Source organism: Apteryx mantelli, chromosome 2 (genome assembly GCF_036417845.1).
Source record: "Apteryx mantelli isolate bAptMan1 chromosome 2, bAptMan1.hap1, whole genome shotgun sequence".
In the NCBI taxonomy this organism is placed as follows: domain Eukaryota; kingdom Metazoa; phylum Chordata; class Aves; order Apterygiformes; family Apterygidae; genus Apteryx; species Apteryx mantelli.
Window position 1 is genome coordinate 54,625,078 of NC_089979.1, and position 18,625 is coordinate 54,643,702.

General features: G+C 38.4%; 1 protein-coding gene across 1 annotated transcript in view; it reads right to left on the reverse strand.

Moving 5' to 3' along the window:
- Positions 1-1,703: 1,703 nt before the first annotated feature.
- EPB41L3 (erythrocyte membrane protein band 4.1 like 3) overlaps positions 1,704-18,625 on the reverse strand; it is a 101,565-nt gene continuing 84,643 nt past the window's right edge. Inside the window, exons 14-27 of the mRNA XM_067290683.1 lie at positions 18,362-18,415; positions 16,475-16,510; positions 16,246-16,311; positions 15,572-15,763; positions 12,149-12,223; positions 11,643-11,744; positions 10,175-10,903; positions 9,540-9,662; positions 8,637-9,029; positions 7,702-7,833; positions 7,163-7,261; positions 5,924-6,004; positions 5,543-5,659; positions 1,704-4,301 (exon numbers count right to left, since the gene is read on the reverse strand). Coding sequence (XP_067146784.1) covers positions 5,549-5,659; positions 5,924-6,004; positions 7,163-7,261; positions 7,702-7,833; positions 8,637-9,029; positions 9,540-9,662; positions 10,175-10,903; positions 11,643-11,744; positions 12,149-12,223; positions 15,572-15,763; positions 16,246-16,311; positions 16,475-16,510; positions 18,362-18,415 — 2,193 coding nt within the window. The 3' untranslated portion in view covers positions 1,704-4,301; positions 5,543-5,548. The remainder of the gene's footprint in view (positions 4,302-5,542; positions 5,660-5,923; positions 6,005-7,162; positions 7,262-7,701; positions 7,834-8,636; positions 9,030-9,539; positions 9,663-10,174; positions 10,904-11,642; positions 11,745-12,148; positions 12,224-15,571; positions 15,764-16,245; positions 16,312-16,474; positions 16,511-18,361; positions 18,416-18,625) is intronic.

The window sequence follows — 18,625 nt, forward strand, 5'->3', positions numbered from 1 at the left end:
ATCATCCAGTCCAAAATCCTTTTTGTCAGGAGTTTTGCCTTACTGTGCTTGACAGGGAGTTTGTTCTGTATCATTTCATTAACATACAGCTGTGGAAAACATCAACACTGGAAGCCTGTAACTAAGATAGTGGGTTTGGGGAGCAAATGAAATTGCAAAAGCATGTCGAGAGATTACATTAGTAAAGTCAACTTAAGGAGGTTCAGAACAAACAGAAAATAATCAAAGCCAAATATCTGCTGCTTTATGTGATGGAGGGGAAGGCAAAAAGAGAATCTAGTAATTGTTTTTAATCTCCTCTCCTTAGGCAGGTGTTACTCTTTTTCTTCATATAAACCATGCACTTCAAGAGAAAGTGGATTTAAGATTTGGGAATGGAAAGTTGTCCAGTTAAGGATTTCCCTTAAAGCTATAAATATAAAGAAGAGCTCAGATCATACTTTCAAAGCGGTCAACTGCAGTTTGGGGCATACCTACCTTGGAAAATACCACTTTTCTTCTTAATGACTTTACAATGTATAAAGTCAAATGAAAAGGTTTTTTTTGTTTTGTGTTGGTTTGAGCTTTGTTGACTGGAGATAGTGATTTGTTAATGTAAGGTCTCTGACTGTTTGGATGGTAACTAGCAATGTAAAAACGATGCCAGACAGTTTGACTGAGCACTATTTTGTTTGGGCAATACAGGTAAGGGTATGCACTATGTGCTGCTGGTGTGTTCAACAAACATTAAAAAATAACACATACAATATATCCCAGCACTGCCAGAGGCATCTCACAAACTTTTAAAAATAGACTAGACTAGGATGCAAGTTGAAGCAAGATTAAAAATTAAGGTTTGATTCCTAGCTCTGTACAACCTGGGCCTTAAATGCTCCTGTATAAAAAGGGGGACTGCATTTCTTTATTTCACCATTATTGCCTGTAATGAGGGGAGATGACAGGGAACACCTTGTAAATGTGAAAGCTGGAAATGGGCCCTGTAGTCTCAACTGACCTATCTATTTTGGGTTAAGGTAAGAAATCTGCATTCAAGATTTTCCTGAATTATAGGAGGTTTGCCAAACTGAAGCCTGGATGCAATGTCTAATTTATTTGCCAAATAATGAGGATCAATAATTTCAGCAGAGATGGATTGCTGTACAGGTGAGCCATATCATCTCACCAGCTGACTAAATCTGCCTTGGGAAAAAATAGGACTAAGCTGTTAAATTCTTGCTTTGATCTAATATCTCGATTTAGAGGTCCATTAAAAAAAAATTCTGTGATGCACGTACACACAATATCGTTGCTTACTATTTATGAGGGAACAATCTTAAAATACATCAAAGGGATAAATGTTAAGTGATTTTAAATGATCTTAAAAATGCCATGATAATATATGAATGCCATGATAATATATTTATTTCTGTATCTAAAATGGTCACAATTGCTGTGATTGTACTGTTATGTTCACTCTTGCCTGATATGCTAAGCTCTGCCTAGTCATCAGGATCCTGTATCTCAGTGATACAGAACAGCCAGTTCTCACAGTGCTCAGGTTATAACTCCAGTTGTAACATGTAAGGTTGTCTCCTGTATTGGTGTCTGCGTTAGTAACGGTGCTTTCAAATAACACATCTTTTGATAGTTTGTTTTATAAGCTGTTTTACGTCAAGAAGCTGGACAAAGATCAACAACAAATGAGAAGAGACTGAGACAAAAGATAGTTGGTAGAAACAGGCAGGTGTTCTTTATTTCATGTGGCACAGCATTAGGCAGACAACCCAAGAAACAGTTTCTAACAAAAACCAAAACTATCGCTCCCAGGAACCATCCCCAAAACAAGGGTCTACTGCCAACAGTGGCACTGAGATGTTGTTGCCTGTCCACTCCGATCTTCTTGTATTTTGCATATGCTTAGGCCATTTCTTAGCTGTGAGCATCCTTTCCAAGGAGACTAACTTCTTAAGGGACAGTGTCTTTAGACAGCATACATACTGTGCAGTATCACCAAAGTGCAATCTCCTCAAGCCATGCTAAAATATAACGCTAACTCTGGAGAGAAGGCAATATAATAGCCTCACATCTCTCTGAGGTAATACAATGCTGTTTCTTAGCTGACAACATACGGGACACCTGAGGGAAGATCATTATGGCTTCAGAGTCTATTTTTAAGCTCCTGACGCAGTAGCAAGAACCTGGAATGTGGTCTGCTGAGAAATAGGGTGAGCATCTCTTCCGTCTACGACTGCCGGTGGGCACTGGCAGCAGAAGGAAGCTGATTCTACCTTCACTGAGAAGGCACAGAATATAGATGCTCTTTTACAAATCTGAAGGACTAGGAAGAGGAGAGGTAAATCAAAGATTACAAGACTGTAGTCTTTGCATTATTTATTAGGCAGGAGGTAAGCAATGACTGCAGTATGGGAAAGTTATATAGTTAGCATTCTGGATTAAAGGCATGAAGAATGGCTGGTTGAAGGAAGACATTTTAGGGTCTAAGGGCAAAGCTTTAAAAGCCTTGGGATATAACTTTTAATTATTATTATCTACAGTCTATTTTCTCTATATATACTATTTTTTCTTTCTAAATTAAGAAAATAAACATTTATAACAAGTCACTGGGTCAAATTTTGCTCTCCACTGAAGCCAAATCCATTGACTTCAATGTGAGGAAACCCTGTGTAAACAATGAAGGGCAAATTTGGCCCTTTATGTCCTGAAAAATTTGCTTGTATCCATTTCTTGCAATCCTGCAATGAAATACAGATTGAAGGGTCATAATTCTTATGAACTTCTCTTGAATTACCAGGGAAGCATCAACAAAATGCGGTAGGGGAGCAAAAAAAAAGGAACAGAAATATAAGGACTGCTTTGAAGAGAGAATTTTATCCATGTTTCAGAGCAAAATTACAAAAAGAGAATGGATCTGCATCAAACTTTACTGGCCCTTTACTTTCTAGGCAACCATAAAATCCATTCATTCATGTAGCCTAAGTGAAACACAGTAGACAACTACAGAAAACAGAAGAAACCAAATATTCCTTTTCCTTTGCAAACATCATTTACCCAAAGGTGAAGACTGTCATCCCTTTGGGTCCTTTGCTAACTCCAGCTGTCTGCACAGCGTAGTGTCAGCCACTGAAGACAAAACGTGTTTACTGTGCAGATGAATAAAACCTGTGATATCTTACAAATGTAGCTTAATGTTTTGAATATAAAAACAGTAGGTTCTTTTAGACACAGAACAATACAATTTTGGATGCATTTACCACTTTTATTTCACTATGCAGAAACATACATTCACCATGTGTTGTGATGCAGCTGACTGTAATGGACTCTATCCCTTCAGTGGGTATTATAGCTGAACACTAATGAGTTTTCAGTGGATGTTCTGTACAGGTTAAGGCTCGATTCTGAACTAGATAGTAAACGCGGACCAGATTCTCAAACAGATGTTGTTGTTTTTTTCCTCTGAGAACAAAGGGGAAATCAATAGAAAACCATCATGGTAATTTCAGATTAATAATTTTCTAATGCTGCAAACTAAGTAAAATACAGATTTTCTCCAAAATAACTACATATAATTTACAAGGTTAGGATCTGTGAAGGGTGACTGGAAGCTGACTCTGAACAAGGCTGACAAAAATCATTAAAGTTAATATGCTAAAATCATTACTACCTCATAAGGTGTACAGTCAGGTATACAAAGCACACTTTGTAAGCCTTTAAATATTTTGATAAGAGTAAAGATTCATCATTGTTTATCGGGCAGTAATAAAACCAGCTGAAACAAATATAGGATTCAAGTTGTTTACTGAATAAACTGTGTTATTGGCACATCTAATGTGTGGTAAAACATTATACACAGTACCTATACAGCTTCTAGCATTTTGGGGTAATCTTCATTTACAATATCTGTAAACAAAAGGCTTGCCACCTAACAAATTTTAATTTGTTTAGACTTTCATAAACTGTGAAAGGCATGAATTGTTTATGTGTTACATGAGATCACTGTTTATATTGTTTATGAACGTGCAGGTATAGCTGAAAACTTAGACATTTTAAGAAAATTAAAAATGCTGCTTTTTTGTAATTTTATTGTTGCTTCATGCAATATTGTTTAACTGATGCTGATTCAGATTGCTTTCTATGGGAAGATATCTCTGCCAGTTTCTTTATTAACGGTCAAAATCAATTCTTCTGTACTGAAATTTTCCACAGACAGATACAAGTCAGTCAGGTTGGAACTGAGACTCCATATAGGCTCTCGTATTCCTACTGGTGTGCATGTCTGGATTCATATGCAATCTAAATTATTCCTGCAGGAAAGAGAATTGAGTTAATTATTTGATACAACTATTTTCTTGCAAAAGAGACCTTGTCTGTTTAAAAAAAAGTATTTAATAACTGCATTAATCCAGTATAAGTAACTGTTGGCTTAAATCCAAAGTCCACTGAAGCCAATGGAAAGAATTAGTGACAACAATAGACTTTTAACCAAGCCACATTACATCGACTCTGAAATAATTAGCAGAATACCAGAAGAATCATAGCTACTCACTCCTCAACGATTGGTTCCATCTTCCAAAATAAATAACAGATACTGAAATTCAGTTTTCTTTAGGTCTCTATATCCAAAAGCAGGAGAGCAAAATGGTTTCAAAAAGGTGCTGTGCATCACACTCTGTTACTTACACCAAATGCTAGGGAATACGTATTCTTTTAAGAATAAAATGCTGCTATAGATTTAAACAGATTAGACAAGCAGCTTTTTTCTTCCTTCTGCATACAGCAATCAAAGCAGTCTGTGCAATGGTGCTGGCATTAACAGCTTTTGCATAGCAGGTTAGTATGCATGACATGTTTCTGCACATAGAATATAATAATATTAAGATGTCTGTTTAGCCAACCACAGTTGGAAAGCATGCCTTTACTGGAAAAAAGCTCGACACAAGAAAAGCTGCATTATCATCTCATCCTGATAAACAATGCTGCTTTACAACATAAAATGTCCTTTAAAATACAAGAAAGCCAAGACACCCAAATACTGACACATCAATTCACTTGGTTTAAAGCAAAAATCAAAAGCAAATTGGACCATATCTCTGCAAGTTTGGAATCAAAGCTTAACTTGTAACATATCTGCACTGAACATTTAAAAAGCAGCTAAAGGTTTTCCCTTGGCATTTTAAAACAAAATGCACACCTTTAAGAACAAAGTACTTTTGTTCTTAAATGACATATAAGCAGACAAGAGATTTTTTTGACTTCAGGACTAGAAATTAGACTGTAACAAAGCGTGGACAATGAGGAATTTCCAGAGAGCCAACAAAAGCAGATGAATAGTTTCTGTTTCTCCAACCGGCACCATTAAATGAAGAAAAACACTTGGAGCTAAATGTGTTTTACACTTAAATAACAGAATTGCTACCCAGCACAAATGTAACTTGCAAATGCCAGTGAGAGAAAGTAAAGAGTTAGAGGTGAATTATGGTAGGAAAATGACCTTTGCAACATGCCAGCTCAGTAAATGCCTAGGAAAATCATCTAGTCCTCTTACCTGTGGTCAATCCTCCCCATCTTCTGGTGTGATTTCTGTTTCTTTATGTACCACTACTTTGGTCACTGACATGTCAGGGTGCTGCTCTTTGGCTTCTTTAATTGCCTGAGCCAGCGCCTATCCCAAGGAAACCACAAAAGGGCAAAAACAAAAAGGAGGTGGAACATGCATGATCAGTAGCAAGGTGGAAAGATTCATGAGATATTACACAATTTACAAATGAGGAAAATGATTAAAATATAAAATATACCATCACTGATTTAACTACCAATCCAGTTTAACTTAAGCCATGCCAGTATGAAGAGTATTGCTTAAGGCAATATTTAGAAATATTCTCTTTGGCAGCCTTCAAGGTAGCCTTTAGCAGCTTACAGATTTTACCTGATCATGATCAATATCTGCATCTCCTGTGATGACTATTCGTTTTTCAATTCTTGTCTCTGAGATGCCTCCTTTCACAGTCTAAATGGGAAGGACAAATACATGTCAGTAATTTACTTTAAAATGTGCTCCCACCCATTCAGAGAGTGGTCAGCTCAGGAATCCAAACATAGTGGAGAAAACAATCTCAAACGCAGCAATCTCAAATGGAGTGCACAGAAGGAGCAACCCTGAACCCCCATCAGAGCAGCTCTGAAGCTGGCCTGCCCTGAGTGGGGGCTGGACTAGATGACCTGCAGAGGTCTTTTCTGACCTAGATTATTTTATGATTTTAATAAACCTGCACATGTATCAGAAGAGATACTTGTATGTGATGGGTTAAAATTGACAGGCATTAATGGCAAATTCATCCCATGAAGAAAAAAATGGACAAATGTCCACACAGATGACTCATATTAAGACCCAGTTAAGTCCTACCACAGGCTTCAGAAGGATATGCAGTGCTGTGTGGGCTTTATATAGCACATCTATCAAGGGTAAATATCACTCCAGACAGATGAAATCCTGTCCTCAGTGAATATTGGTAGGAGAGCTGTCACTGTACTAACAGGATTTGTGCTTAGGGAGGAAAGGAAGAACTGTTATTTAGATGCTATTCTGGAATTTGGAAGACCCAACATCACTTGTCTATTCTGCCATAAGGTTTTCATCTGACTGTGGGCAAGTTGCTTAGGGTACAGCAACACAGCAATGCAACAGCAGTATCCAAACTAACTGAATGTCCCATTATGCCTACATGATGCCCAATTAGTTTATAATTTCAACATTCTGCAGAGATAATACCTCAGGACTCAAAGGCAGTGTAGTAAAGTCAACATGGCTTCACACTTCACACTCGGGCAAATTATTCCTTCCTGGGTGCCACTTGATGCCAATGTGGCTATACTACTTCCAGTCCCAGACAGTATTTGCAGCTAATTCAAGTGTCTCTGCACACCAATGTTTTGTGCTTGTGTAGAGCCTGAAGGTTTATGCCTTTCAGGACTGTTGTCAAGTCCTTGGATGCTATGTTAATGAAGACAGTATACCCAAAGACAGGTGAATGAAAACAGGTACCGAAAATAGACTGGATGTTGTCCAGAGAATATAAGCATGTGCCCATGTTTTAAAACAAATAGAATTAAAGTTCTGAAAGCATACATCCTTGTAAAAAAAAGTCCCTGTTTTCTGAGGACTCACTTTGGTGATATGTGTAGTGGTTGTAGTGCTGGTAGTTTCAGATGTGATAGTTTGTGCACTCATTAATACACCTGGCTCTGAGTCAGCACCACAGTCCACCTAGAGAACCAAAAGAGAAAAACATTCATCATAAACAAGCTTCTGAGCATGGGGAGACAATAACTAGATTGGCTGAACTCTGTTTGTGCAATTTTTCATAAAGAGAATACCTAATGATAAGAAAATAATTGCTTTTAGGGTGATCATGTGTCAGTATTTCACTGCATAATAAGAATCTATCCTTTGTTTCTTGAAGCATAGATGTGAAATTTAGACTTTGAAACCTGTAGTTGCACCAATGTTCTCAAAAGGCCCTACATGAGGACATATAAGTCACCTTCAGGAAAGCTATACTTATGTACATCCTCTTGATGCTAATATTTAATACTTGAACACTTTAGAACAGTTTATAGTAAGGTATACACTTAAGCATAGGTTAAGAAACATGGGTTTCTTAAGGCCATGTTAAATTAGATCCTGAGTTTTACAGAATTTCTTACCTGTGATGACTCATACGTAATGGTTTTTGTTTCTGTATGGACTACTGGCACTTCCTTGGTTGAAATTTCAAGGTTTTCCCCACCGCTAGAAACACTGCTAAAACTGATAGTCTCAGTCTTCACAACTGGTGACTGTGTGAACAAAAAAAGCAATTGGAACATTTAGTAAAGCTTTTGGATTTCTTAGAGAAGTATTTTTTTTTTGGCGAGCAGAAGGGGTACAAATAAAAAGTGCTCTGCATTTTAGGAAAAGAAAAAAGAAAAATCTCTTCATTATAATGGTACGTACATGTGTATATAATGCTGGTGGTACTTAAAACTATCTTGTATTCCATGAAAACAAACTTCAGAAAAGATATAAACATTACACATTTTCTTACAATGAGAAGAGAATGAATTCCTCTTTAGGCTTACTCTCTTGCATTCAGCGCTCAGAAAAAGGAGCAAGGACAATCTCAATCTTTTAACCTCTGTGCAAAATAATTCTTGAAATTCTGCTAGTGGGGCTAAAATAAGAAACCTGGATTGTTTAAAACATAGTAAAATTATTTCCAATTGTACCAGGTCTGGAAGAAAAAACATCTTCTGTCCTTGAGGACAAGAGAACTTTGCAAATCTTGATGAACGTTCCCAAAGAGAATGCCAGATGAATTCCTGTTATCCATCACATAAAACGCCACCAAATTAGGTGTAGCATGAAAAGCTCTTTTAAGGCAAAATATACATGGCATATTGCCAATAATGGAAACCAGCAAGAAGCCTTGCAGATGCCATGCAAGGAGGAAATAAGAGGAGAAACAAATTGCCTACAGTAAAGACACATTCATACAACCTTTGCACACTTTATTTGACTTTCCATGAGAGGAGTGAATTTAGTCCACTACTGCATGCATTTACAGCTCGGTGCAGAAATAACTGATTTATTAACAAATTACCTCAAAATGAGTTTTTCTTTCCAAAGAATCCGAAACGTGTACTGTTGTACTGTGCACCTCCTCCTGCTCGTGAGAAGTAGCAGCAGCGATTCCTTCCTGTTTGGTTAGGGCTTTCTCGGCCTCCTCCCTTTTCTCCTCTTTAGCCCCCTCAGTCACAGCAGAGCCCTCCTTCCCTTTCACGCTAGCAGCCGCAGCGGACGCTGCCTGAGCCTGAGCATCCGGCGCAAGTCCAGCCACTTTGGCGGCATCCCCACTCGCATGCACACTCAGCCCGTGTCTCTCCTCGACCACGACAGTCTCCTGAACAACCTTCTTCACTGTCTCCTGCTGTGGCTGAGCTGCTGGCTTCATTTCACTGGAACCTATCTCCTGAGATGTCTTTGTCTCCGTTCTCTGGAGAGAGAGAGGAAAAAAAAAAATCTCAATTTCAGAAGTGGGCATCCCTGCTTACCACAGTTCCTCATCTCAGTGTACTGTAAATGAAAATAAAAACAGGGTATTAAATTTTGCCAATTTATTTCTCTCATGCTGTATGGATTTTCACTCTAAGGACAATAGGAGAAACAATAGCAGAAGAGAAAAACAAAGCAAGAATTACAATTTTTAGAAGTGAAGAGAAATGTCACAGTGGTGTTTTCACTGGTATTACTGTGCTAGTTTTCTAAAGGCAAAATACAACACCCTGTATAATGACCAAAATAAAACGAAATGAAATAAAACCTGTTTTTTTCCTCTTTGTGAAGGATCTATTGTGATCTATTGCAACAAAGGAAAAGGCACACAAAGTATATGTGTTGCGTTAGTTAAGCAGGTTCTAAGTTATGAATAAATACAGGAAACAAAAGAAAAACAAAAGTCATCAGTGTGCAAAGATAACATTCATGTATGGAATCAAACAGCCACCTGAGCCCAGCTATGTGAAGTAGAAGTAACCCCTCCTATGAACTCAGTTGGTTTTCTGGCGGACTCTATTAGACTGAAGATATCTGAACCATCCAAGGTTTTTTCACCACTGGACTGCTTAGTCTAAATAGACAAAGAAATGTAGAGTCATACACAGAAGAAAGGCAGACCTACATGCACAGATATATTAATTGACAAAACTGGAGGCAGAGACAAAGGAAAGGGAGAAAAGGCTGCAGGGGCACGGAGAGGTTGAAAACAGGAAAAGAATGGGAAAATAAATTAGAACAAATTCATAATGGCTACAATAAGCAATAGTTACAAAGCATAGTTGTTAGCACTGGCATTTTGCTGGTTCAAGCAAACCTTTTTTCCTTTTATTAACAAGCCACAGCGCAATACTACATTTCAGTAACATGGATCTTTAAATAAATCGGAAAGGTTGAAAGCCTTATGTCTGCTTTAGACTGTGGTACGGATTTAAATTATGAGAAAAAAAATAAGCTGGGTTGGCCACTGTCAAGATAAAGCCAGGCAGCAAGAGAACTGAAAGGTAGGGTGGTGTGAGGGTATTGCCTAAAAGAAGTCATGCTTTAATCTTTAAACTGTGGCATGAAGTCAAAGCCACTTGTTACCACTACTTTTGATGCAGACGATTCAGTAATATAGTGAGCAGTAGCAATGGTAAATGGCCGTTCTCTGGAATATCTCCACTCAGACAGGCTCTTATCTCTCCGGACAAACGCCCCTGCTTTTAGAGCTTCACTGTCAAGGTGTCCTTCTGCTTTGCCAAGCTGCAAACTTCCCAGTGTACCATGTAACTGCAAATCCTGGTCCATCTTTAGTGTCTTTTTCAAACTCTCGTCTTCGGGACTTTGCAACTGCGATACTGCTTCCTTTATAGGTGTTAAAGAGTCGGACAGCTTCCTTTTCGTGCTCTGCATGTCGGCTCCCCTCCCGGCTTTTTCATCAGTGACAGGCTCTAGGATCTCATACTCAGCCACTACGGGAATGATTTTCACAGATTCTTGCACTTCCCTTTCCATTTTTTCAAAAGCTTCTAGTGAAGGCTGTACTGGTTTCTCTCCCTCTTTAACTTTACTTGTCATGGTTAAAATTTTCCCGGAAACGGTATCATAGGACTTTCCTAGGGTGTACATTTTCTGCTTATTCTCCTCTTTGGATTTTATGTCACTTTCCAAGTCCTCAAAGCTCTGCATTAGGACGGTACTGGATTTTAATATCTCGGGTGGGATGCCAGCTTTACTGCTCACAGTCACTACTTTGTATGCCACTTTTTGTTTCGATTCACCATCAACTACCTCAGAGGGTACTTTGTCTATAACAACCCAGTCCTCAGTGCCCTATATTTGAGATATAAAAGCTAAATTAGAATATCTAAAGGCTTATCTACGTTTCAGGAACACTAAAATATGAAGTCTTTCAAGAAATCAATGCTGCCTCTTTTGAGAACATGTAATAACTTTTACCACTCTACCTCTTAGAGCAGTCATCAAACAAACAGCCTCACCTTAGGCAAAGTCTTATTCCTTTGTAGATCCCCTCCCCTTAGAGGCCCATATAATGGGGACACAAAAAAATTACTTTTGTCACAGTATTTCTGTAGTAATTTGTAGCAGAGTAGCATTTTTAATGTATATTTAAATAATTATTGGAATCATCCTGAGGTTTAAAATCTTATATTGCAACAGGGTTCATAATGCTACAATTGAAAACTAATTCAAGTTACAAAAATAGGCCAAAAAAGCCCATTCAACTGTTTCTCAATTGTCACAAATACACTTTTGATGAGGTTTTAGAACAGTATGCATCTGCAGGTAGCTGTAGTCTGTGCTGAATTTCCTTGCTTTTATTTAAATAAAATCAACTGCCTTTAGCATTATTTAATAGTACAACACAGTAAATGCCAGACTATTAAGACATTGTCTGATAATGTGATATCTGTCTTCCTCCATATGCAAATATGCTGTGTGATTTGCTTTGAATATGCAATCAGTGTCCAGTTATTTGACCATAAGACCATAACTTCTGTATTTAACTAAGCAAATGTGGTAGTATAAAATCGAATGAATTAAAAATAACCTCTACAGATGATGGTATACTTTTCTGGATAATGATTTGATGAGAAGCAACCAAAGTGCCAGCAGATTCTCCTTCCTGCAGCTTCTTCTCTATCACACTTGGCTAATAGAAAAACCAATAAGAATACAAAGTTCACCATCACTCAGTACAATCTGAATTCACTCGACAGTATAAGGGAAATTCATTCTAACGACAGGAGTGCCCCATTCATTATAATGTTCTCAGTGAGACTGGTGCTAGAAATGCATGCACAACTGCAAACAGCATCCACAAACAGCACTGTGCAAGTGGATTTGTAACTTGTAGAGAAATCAATCAATATTAGGTAGACATAAGCTCTGGAGGGTACTCATTCCTCAGAATTCTGCCCCCAGATTATACCTGCCTTTGGAACTTATAAAATAAAATAAAAAAAATTGTGGCTTGGAAAGGAAAAAAGAGAACAAAATAATAAATCATTGCTAGCCTATCTGACTGTGTTTCAAGAAAATATGATTTGTTTTTACCTGCAATTCAAGGAATGTAGTACCTCCCTTCTGCAAAAATATGAGTTTTTCTGATTTTTCTCTTTCTTCTTTGGTCTAATGAATAAGAAAGTGTCAGGGGAATAAATGGTTGTAGCAAATGAAGGGCATATAGTACACTATACAATAGCTCATCAATATTTCTCTACTCTACAAACTGTTAATTGCATGGTAAATTAGGAAACAGTATTAAACAGAATAATTTTACAGCAAAGAGGTTTCCAAGAAAATCAATGTCTCTCTGTTCAGGACATTCAGATGAATGCAAAGCAAACACGAGCATAAAATTTGGGTAGTCAGAAAACTAGTAAACTTAAAAATATTTGGGTGTGGATGTACTATGTTCATTTCATCTCAGATTATTCATTTAACTGTCTCCACTGTCAACTTTCATGGCTTCCATCAATAGCCTAGAGCAGCCCACTCAGCCTTACCTAGGATTTAGCTTTCTGAGCCTTTGCAACCTTCTGTGTTGAAGAGGACAGAAGACATACTCTGCAAAGAATTCAGGTCTCCCCTTCTCCTTATGGGTACAAGGCTTATCATTGAAAACCCAGGTCTCAGAGTCTTTTTCACATGCAACAAGCTAAATATTGCTGTATTATCCTCTCTAATGAGATATCAAAATCCTACTCATCTTTATCCCATCTGTGCCTCCACAATGTTATAGGAAAAGCAAGAATATCTCTGTGACTTGACCAACTGGGAAAGTTAAAAAGTTGGTAGACAGGATGTAAGACAATTCCCTAAGCCTTTTGAGACTGGGTGTAGATATTTCTCAGTCAGATATCCTTTGCCATTCTCCCTGCTTCTGGGCTGGCAATGCCTGTTTCTATGCAAGTACTACAGCTCGCACGATAAAATGCACTGGCATGATAGGGCACTATTTAAAACACATATACTCCACATATCCAAGGAGAAATGTACACATTTGAAGAAAGGTACAGAACATCTAGAAACTAGACAGAGAGAAATGACCTCACCTAACTGACTTCAATGAGATGAATATGTATTTTTTTTATTTTTAGAGTGGGTGGTTTAATCCAATCCAGATCAGACCAAACAGTATTAATGAGTTTGTTAATATGATGACTTTCATGTTCTGCGCCTATCTGGCCACCATTATGAGAAGCTGTCAGATATTTAAAACTGTATTTTACATAACTAAATAAAACCAAATTATTTCTCCAGGGTTAAGGTCAAACTGACTAAACACAAACGTGTCAAATGCTCAAAGTACAGTTTGGAAAGGTGCATTTTTCTCCTCTGTTCTTGTTTCATTATATTAATCTTAAAAAGCTATGTGTAACAGCACTGAATCCATTTTTTAAAGAGAGAATTCTAAGTTAAGTTCGTATTTTTGAGTTGATTAAGCTATTGCATAATCTAGTTCTCAGTGCTGTATATCCTGACTGCCTCTGAATTTCTTAGCAGATGTTGATTTTGACCTATGCATGACTTAAGCTTTTCCTGACAAATCCTTTTCTCAGCAGGACACACAAACTGCAGCAGAGACAGAAAAGATGCTTGGATGTCACCTACAGCGAGGGTCCCTTAAGGACAGAACTCACCTCAGAGTTAGGCAATGATAGCTCAAATCTACTCACATTTTTCACTGAAACTCTTTTATTTGGATGAGATTCTGTGGGACAGCTCTATTTTACTTGGATGCGTATAAAATAGAGTAACTGGACATTGTTTTGTGCATGTTCTTTTCTTCCAGTAAGATAAGATACCAGATAAGGGTATCTCTTGTCCCTGGCACTTCTCCAGGTTAGAGCCTACATAACTCTATGCAATGCTTTGCTACTGCTTATGCATTTTAATAAAAAAGTTTGGTATTAAATTTGTGAAGTAATAAAGAAAGGAAATGAACTCAGGAGACTTTTAAGGTTGCTTCACTTGCACTCCTCTGTTTCAATCTCAGCTAGCCAGTCCTTTTCAACAGTTCTTTCCATCTTTAATTGTTAAATACGTCCTGTTTGTTATACTTAGAATTTTACTCTTGAGAAAGAAGATTCCTGTTTTCAACTACAACCAAACTAACATGGTTGTAGGATTCATTGTGATTTGTGAACAAGACACTAGGAGCAACATTAAGACTCCTTAGCCCTCTCTCCAAAAAGTAGGCTTTGGGCACTGAGCCTGCTTTTTAGCTATTTTAATACAACCTGATGGCCATTCTAATGCACGTCAGATGCCAATATCAACCACTGGACGGGTATAATGCAGAAAGAGAGGAACTGGGGCCTTTTTCTTGGCAACATCCCTTACTCTAATCGGAACGAGTAGGTGACATATGTTATCTGCCTGCCACCAGGGATTCTCTTTCCCCAGAGAGTTAAGGGTCTTCAAAGCCAGCCTCTATGGTAGGAAGGCTTTCATGGTGGGAAAGCTGAAGTCTCTTTTGAATTATAATTTTCAGCCAATTCTTGATGCATCCCTTACAATAATACATCATCATGAGGGTGACAGAAGCAAATTTTGTGACCATTTATTGGTCTGTAATGCTAAAACCAAGTGGCAACCATAAAGATGGTTCCTGCGAGGCAAAAACATGATATCCACATCAGAATAAAACAATTCATCTTCATGCAGACCATACACAGCAGATTTCAGTTTGCTCTACTGGATTTTAACCAAGAGATGCTCCACTTTTTCTGAACTTCTGTCTATGGTAAGGCAACATTAATGTTACACTCTTAGCTCTGTATCTCATTACTTACCCACAAACTAAGTAAGAAAAAGCATTTTGATTGGAAAGTTTTCTTGCAAACATTTCGGAGCACACAGTGAGAAAGATTTTTTCATGCATACACTCTGCATGCAAATACACACACTTAGTAACAACCAGCGCTGGATCTTCAATAAAAAGTTATCTAACAGACTAGAGCAACTGTTATTCCCCTACGGAATTGGCCAAGTAACTCCAATTAACATCACTATTTCTCCGTCTTCAAAAACCTACACAATTCTACCCTTTGCTCTGTATTTTCTTGTCAAGCTTGGTACTGTACCCCCATCTGTCCTGCTGTGCCACTGCTCCCAACCACAGTCACCACTATTTAAATTTTCTCTCAATCACCTTCATGTTTCCTTTCACGCGTGGCTGAATTTTCCCAAGCTCACCAAAGCCCGCTGTAACGAAGCCCATATTTCGCATCCTTACAGAGACCCAATTCTGCCACGCCACTTCCAGTGAATTCTGTACTACAACTATATATAAACTATCTGCTCTTCCCTGAGCACACAGTTTGCTCTAAACTGCCTGCTAAAGCCTGAGTCCTGAGAAATGGGAATACCTGCCCACTCCAACGGGAGCACGGGAAGGCCTCTAGCACCTACTGAGAGCTACTATAAGTAAAAATGAATACACAAATAAAAAACCCTTCAGATGGCACCGACCTCTTCAGGCACTAGTGGTTCAATCATAGGAGCTTCCTCTTGCCTTGCTGCAAGCCGAACTGGAGATGTGGAAAGCCTCTTCTCCCACTCATTGGACACAGACGTTTCTGTGGAGGTTTCCAAGAAGGTTCGTTTCAGCTCACTTATATTGGTCTGATGTTTCATCAAATCTTCTTGGGTTTTGTCTAGGTCCTGGATAATTAAAAAAAAAAAGACAGCAATTTGTTATACATCTTAAGCCATCCAAATTTTAGAGGCAAAACACGTAAGTTAGTAAAGAAGAAAGTAACATCTTAGGGAACCAGGGAGCACAGCACTAACACAACACTCTGTGAAAATGTGATATTTTGAAAGATAACAGCACAGCATATCTCATACAAGTGAGCATAAAAATACTCTTAGAATTTATCCATATCACTATAATTTACACCTGATAAAGAGGCTTCAAACAAACACACATATGCGCGTGGATGCACACACACACACGCGCACGCATATAGATATATATATTTAAAGAACTAGGTAGAGAAGTCACCATAATCTGAGAAAAAATATCTATTTAATTTATTAGCAGGTGGGAATACACAGTTCATGCATCATAGTGCAGATTCACAGGTTTACCACTAAAACTAACACACATGTACGCACATGCACTGGTATATACCAATACCAACCTCTAACATAAGATTACTATGTTTGACATACACATTTTCACCCTGTATTCGCTTAATCAGACTATTCTGAAAGAAGTGAAAAAGAAAGGGAAAGGTAAGGGACACAATATTGAAAGGATAAAAAATGCTGTTTCTATACATTTCTTCACAGAGAACTGATAATAACATGCTGAGAGATATGAACACCTTCAACATAGTTTAGTAACATCTGGGACCTTCTTTTCTGTACCTGTGCCTTTAGATCTCCATCCTCCTCTTGATCCGACTGCCAGCATAGGAAAGATTTGGGAAAAAAAAAAACCTTACCCATTCATATTATGAAAGGCTTACAAAAACTGATCAGTGGAACACACTATGTTAAGAACATATTTTCTATATTTAGGGCCTAAGGAGAATGAGTTGACACATTAATTGACTTTGCACGGTTTTCCTAATTCAAAACAAGCCTCCCCTTTTCAAATTTTTAATTTTGAACCAATGAGTATTAAACATTTTCCTTCTATAAAAACCATTGGTGCACTCAACTTTCATAGATCCTCCAACTATTTGAGGAGCAGCAGTTGGACCCTCTCACTCAAACTACCACTGGTTTAGGATTGAATGGCAATAGCAAATTCTTCAGACATCCATGATCTCGAAGTTTAAACATATGACATCTGCTGGGCCCACAGGCAGTCTTGTATACACTCAGCAAGTGTAAACAATGTGCAACGCTTGCTACAGAACAAAGCATACTTTGTTTGCTTAAAATGCTCTTTCCCTAACCTCAGTCCCTTTCTGTATTTATATAAATTAATTTCATATTTAGTCTGTCTTTCAGGATCTATCTGCAGGGGTGGTCTTCTGGAATTGCACACAACACATTCACTTGAGCTCAAATTTTCAAAAGCAATGCTGAAGCGGCCCATTTTGTGACGGTTTAATTTTCAGGTGGCAAGTATACCATACTTTCTGAAAATCAGGTCTCCATAAGGAAAACTGAGGTTCCCAAATTCTTCTCTCCTAAAATAAAGATGGCAGATATACATTTTTGCTTAACTGAACATTTTAAATGTCATGGTTTTAGGATAATATATTGCTTTCTCTATGCCTCAAAGCCTGAAGTAACAGAGTGCAAGAGGCACTTCAAAGCATTTTGTACTCCAGACTAGTCTCAACAGACATTATGCTGTTGCTCCATTTGGGTTCTTTCAATGCTCGTGTCACTATTTTATTGCCGATTTTTAATATAGTCTTAATTAATCAAATGTTCCAGGGGCAATTCTTTTATCTGTTGACTATTTTACAACTCAGTTCAAACCTATTCTGCTTACAGCTGAGGACAAACTGTCCTGGCACATCACACAGAGAATTCTTCCTTAATGATATTTTTACCTGTCTGAAATATTAATGAGATGATACTGAAAGCCTACAGTAGTACTTGTGGTAAGACTGTGTCTTCTACCACACGTCGGACCAAATTCAGCTCATGTTTGCAGCTGCAACGATATTAATTATGAAAGCATTACACACGCTTCGCTTGAGTCGCACAGGGTTGACTTTGCTTGTTCAGCCTACAGACCATGTTGCGGTTTCAGTGCAAAGAGAATCACAGATTTTTTACGTTCCTCCTCTGAAGACAGTGCCTGGGCTACTGTTGGACAATACCTGCCTTTATGAAGGTGATCCGTGAAATTATAATCAAGGCAAAACCTTAGGTTTGGAAATAGTTCTTTTCAGAAAATTTGAAAACTGTATTTTACTTCTTTTGCCCCGCCCCTCTCCATCTCAAACAGGTTGCGCATTTTAAAAACAAAAACCAAACGAAAGAAAAACCCAGAACGGCCTGTCAGCACGACGGTCCAGGTAAGCAGCATGTTTGGTGGCCACTGCTACCATCCTCCTCCCTGCAAGCGCCGCAGATTTCCAGAAAGGACACAAATAAAATGGATCTAAAGTGAACGTTCAAAACGTAACTCATCAGACCAAGCGCTAGCGCTCACCCACGCGCACACGTGCACACACGCGGAGCGGGATCCCAAACCGCCCGTGGAGACATGCAGCTGAGCACTAACGCGGAGGGTCGGGAAGAGACGAAGCTAACCGCTGATAACCACGTGCGGGCGACTGTACAAACCTCGGTGGCAGTGGTCTCACCATCGGCTGCGGTATCCGTCTGCTCACTGTCAGTCTAGTTTGTTACCCAAGTAAGCAGGTCCCAATAGGCAGGCAGGAATAAAGAATAAACCCATCTCATCAGTACATGCAGGCCACAGCAGGAACTGTTAAGTCTACAGCCCTGTGTGCTGCCTTAGCGTATTGCTTTTCAAACCACGCACGAGTTAAAGAAGCAAAATAAAAATGCTGTATTAGTAAACAGAACAGACTCAGAGGAAGACTC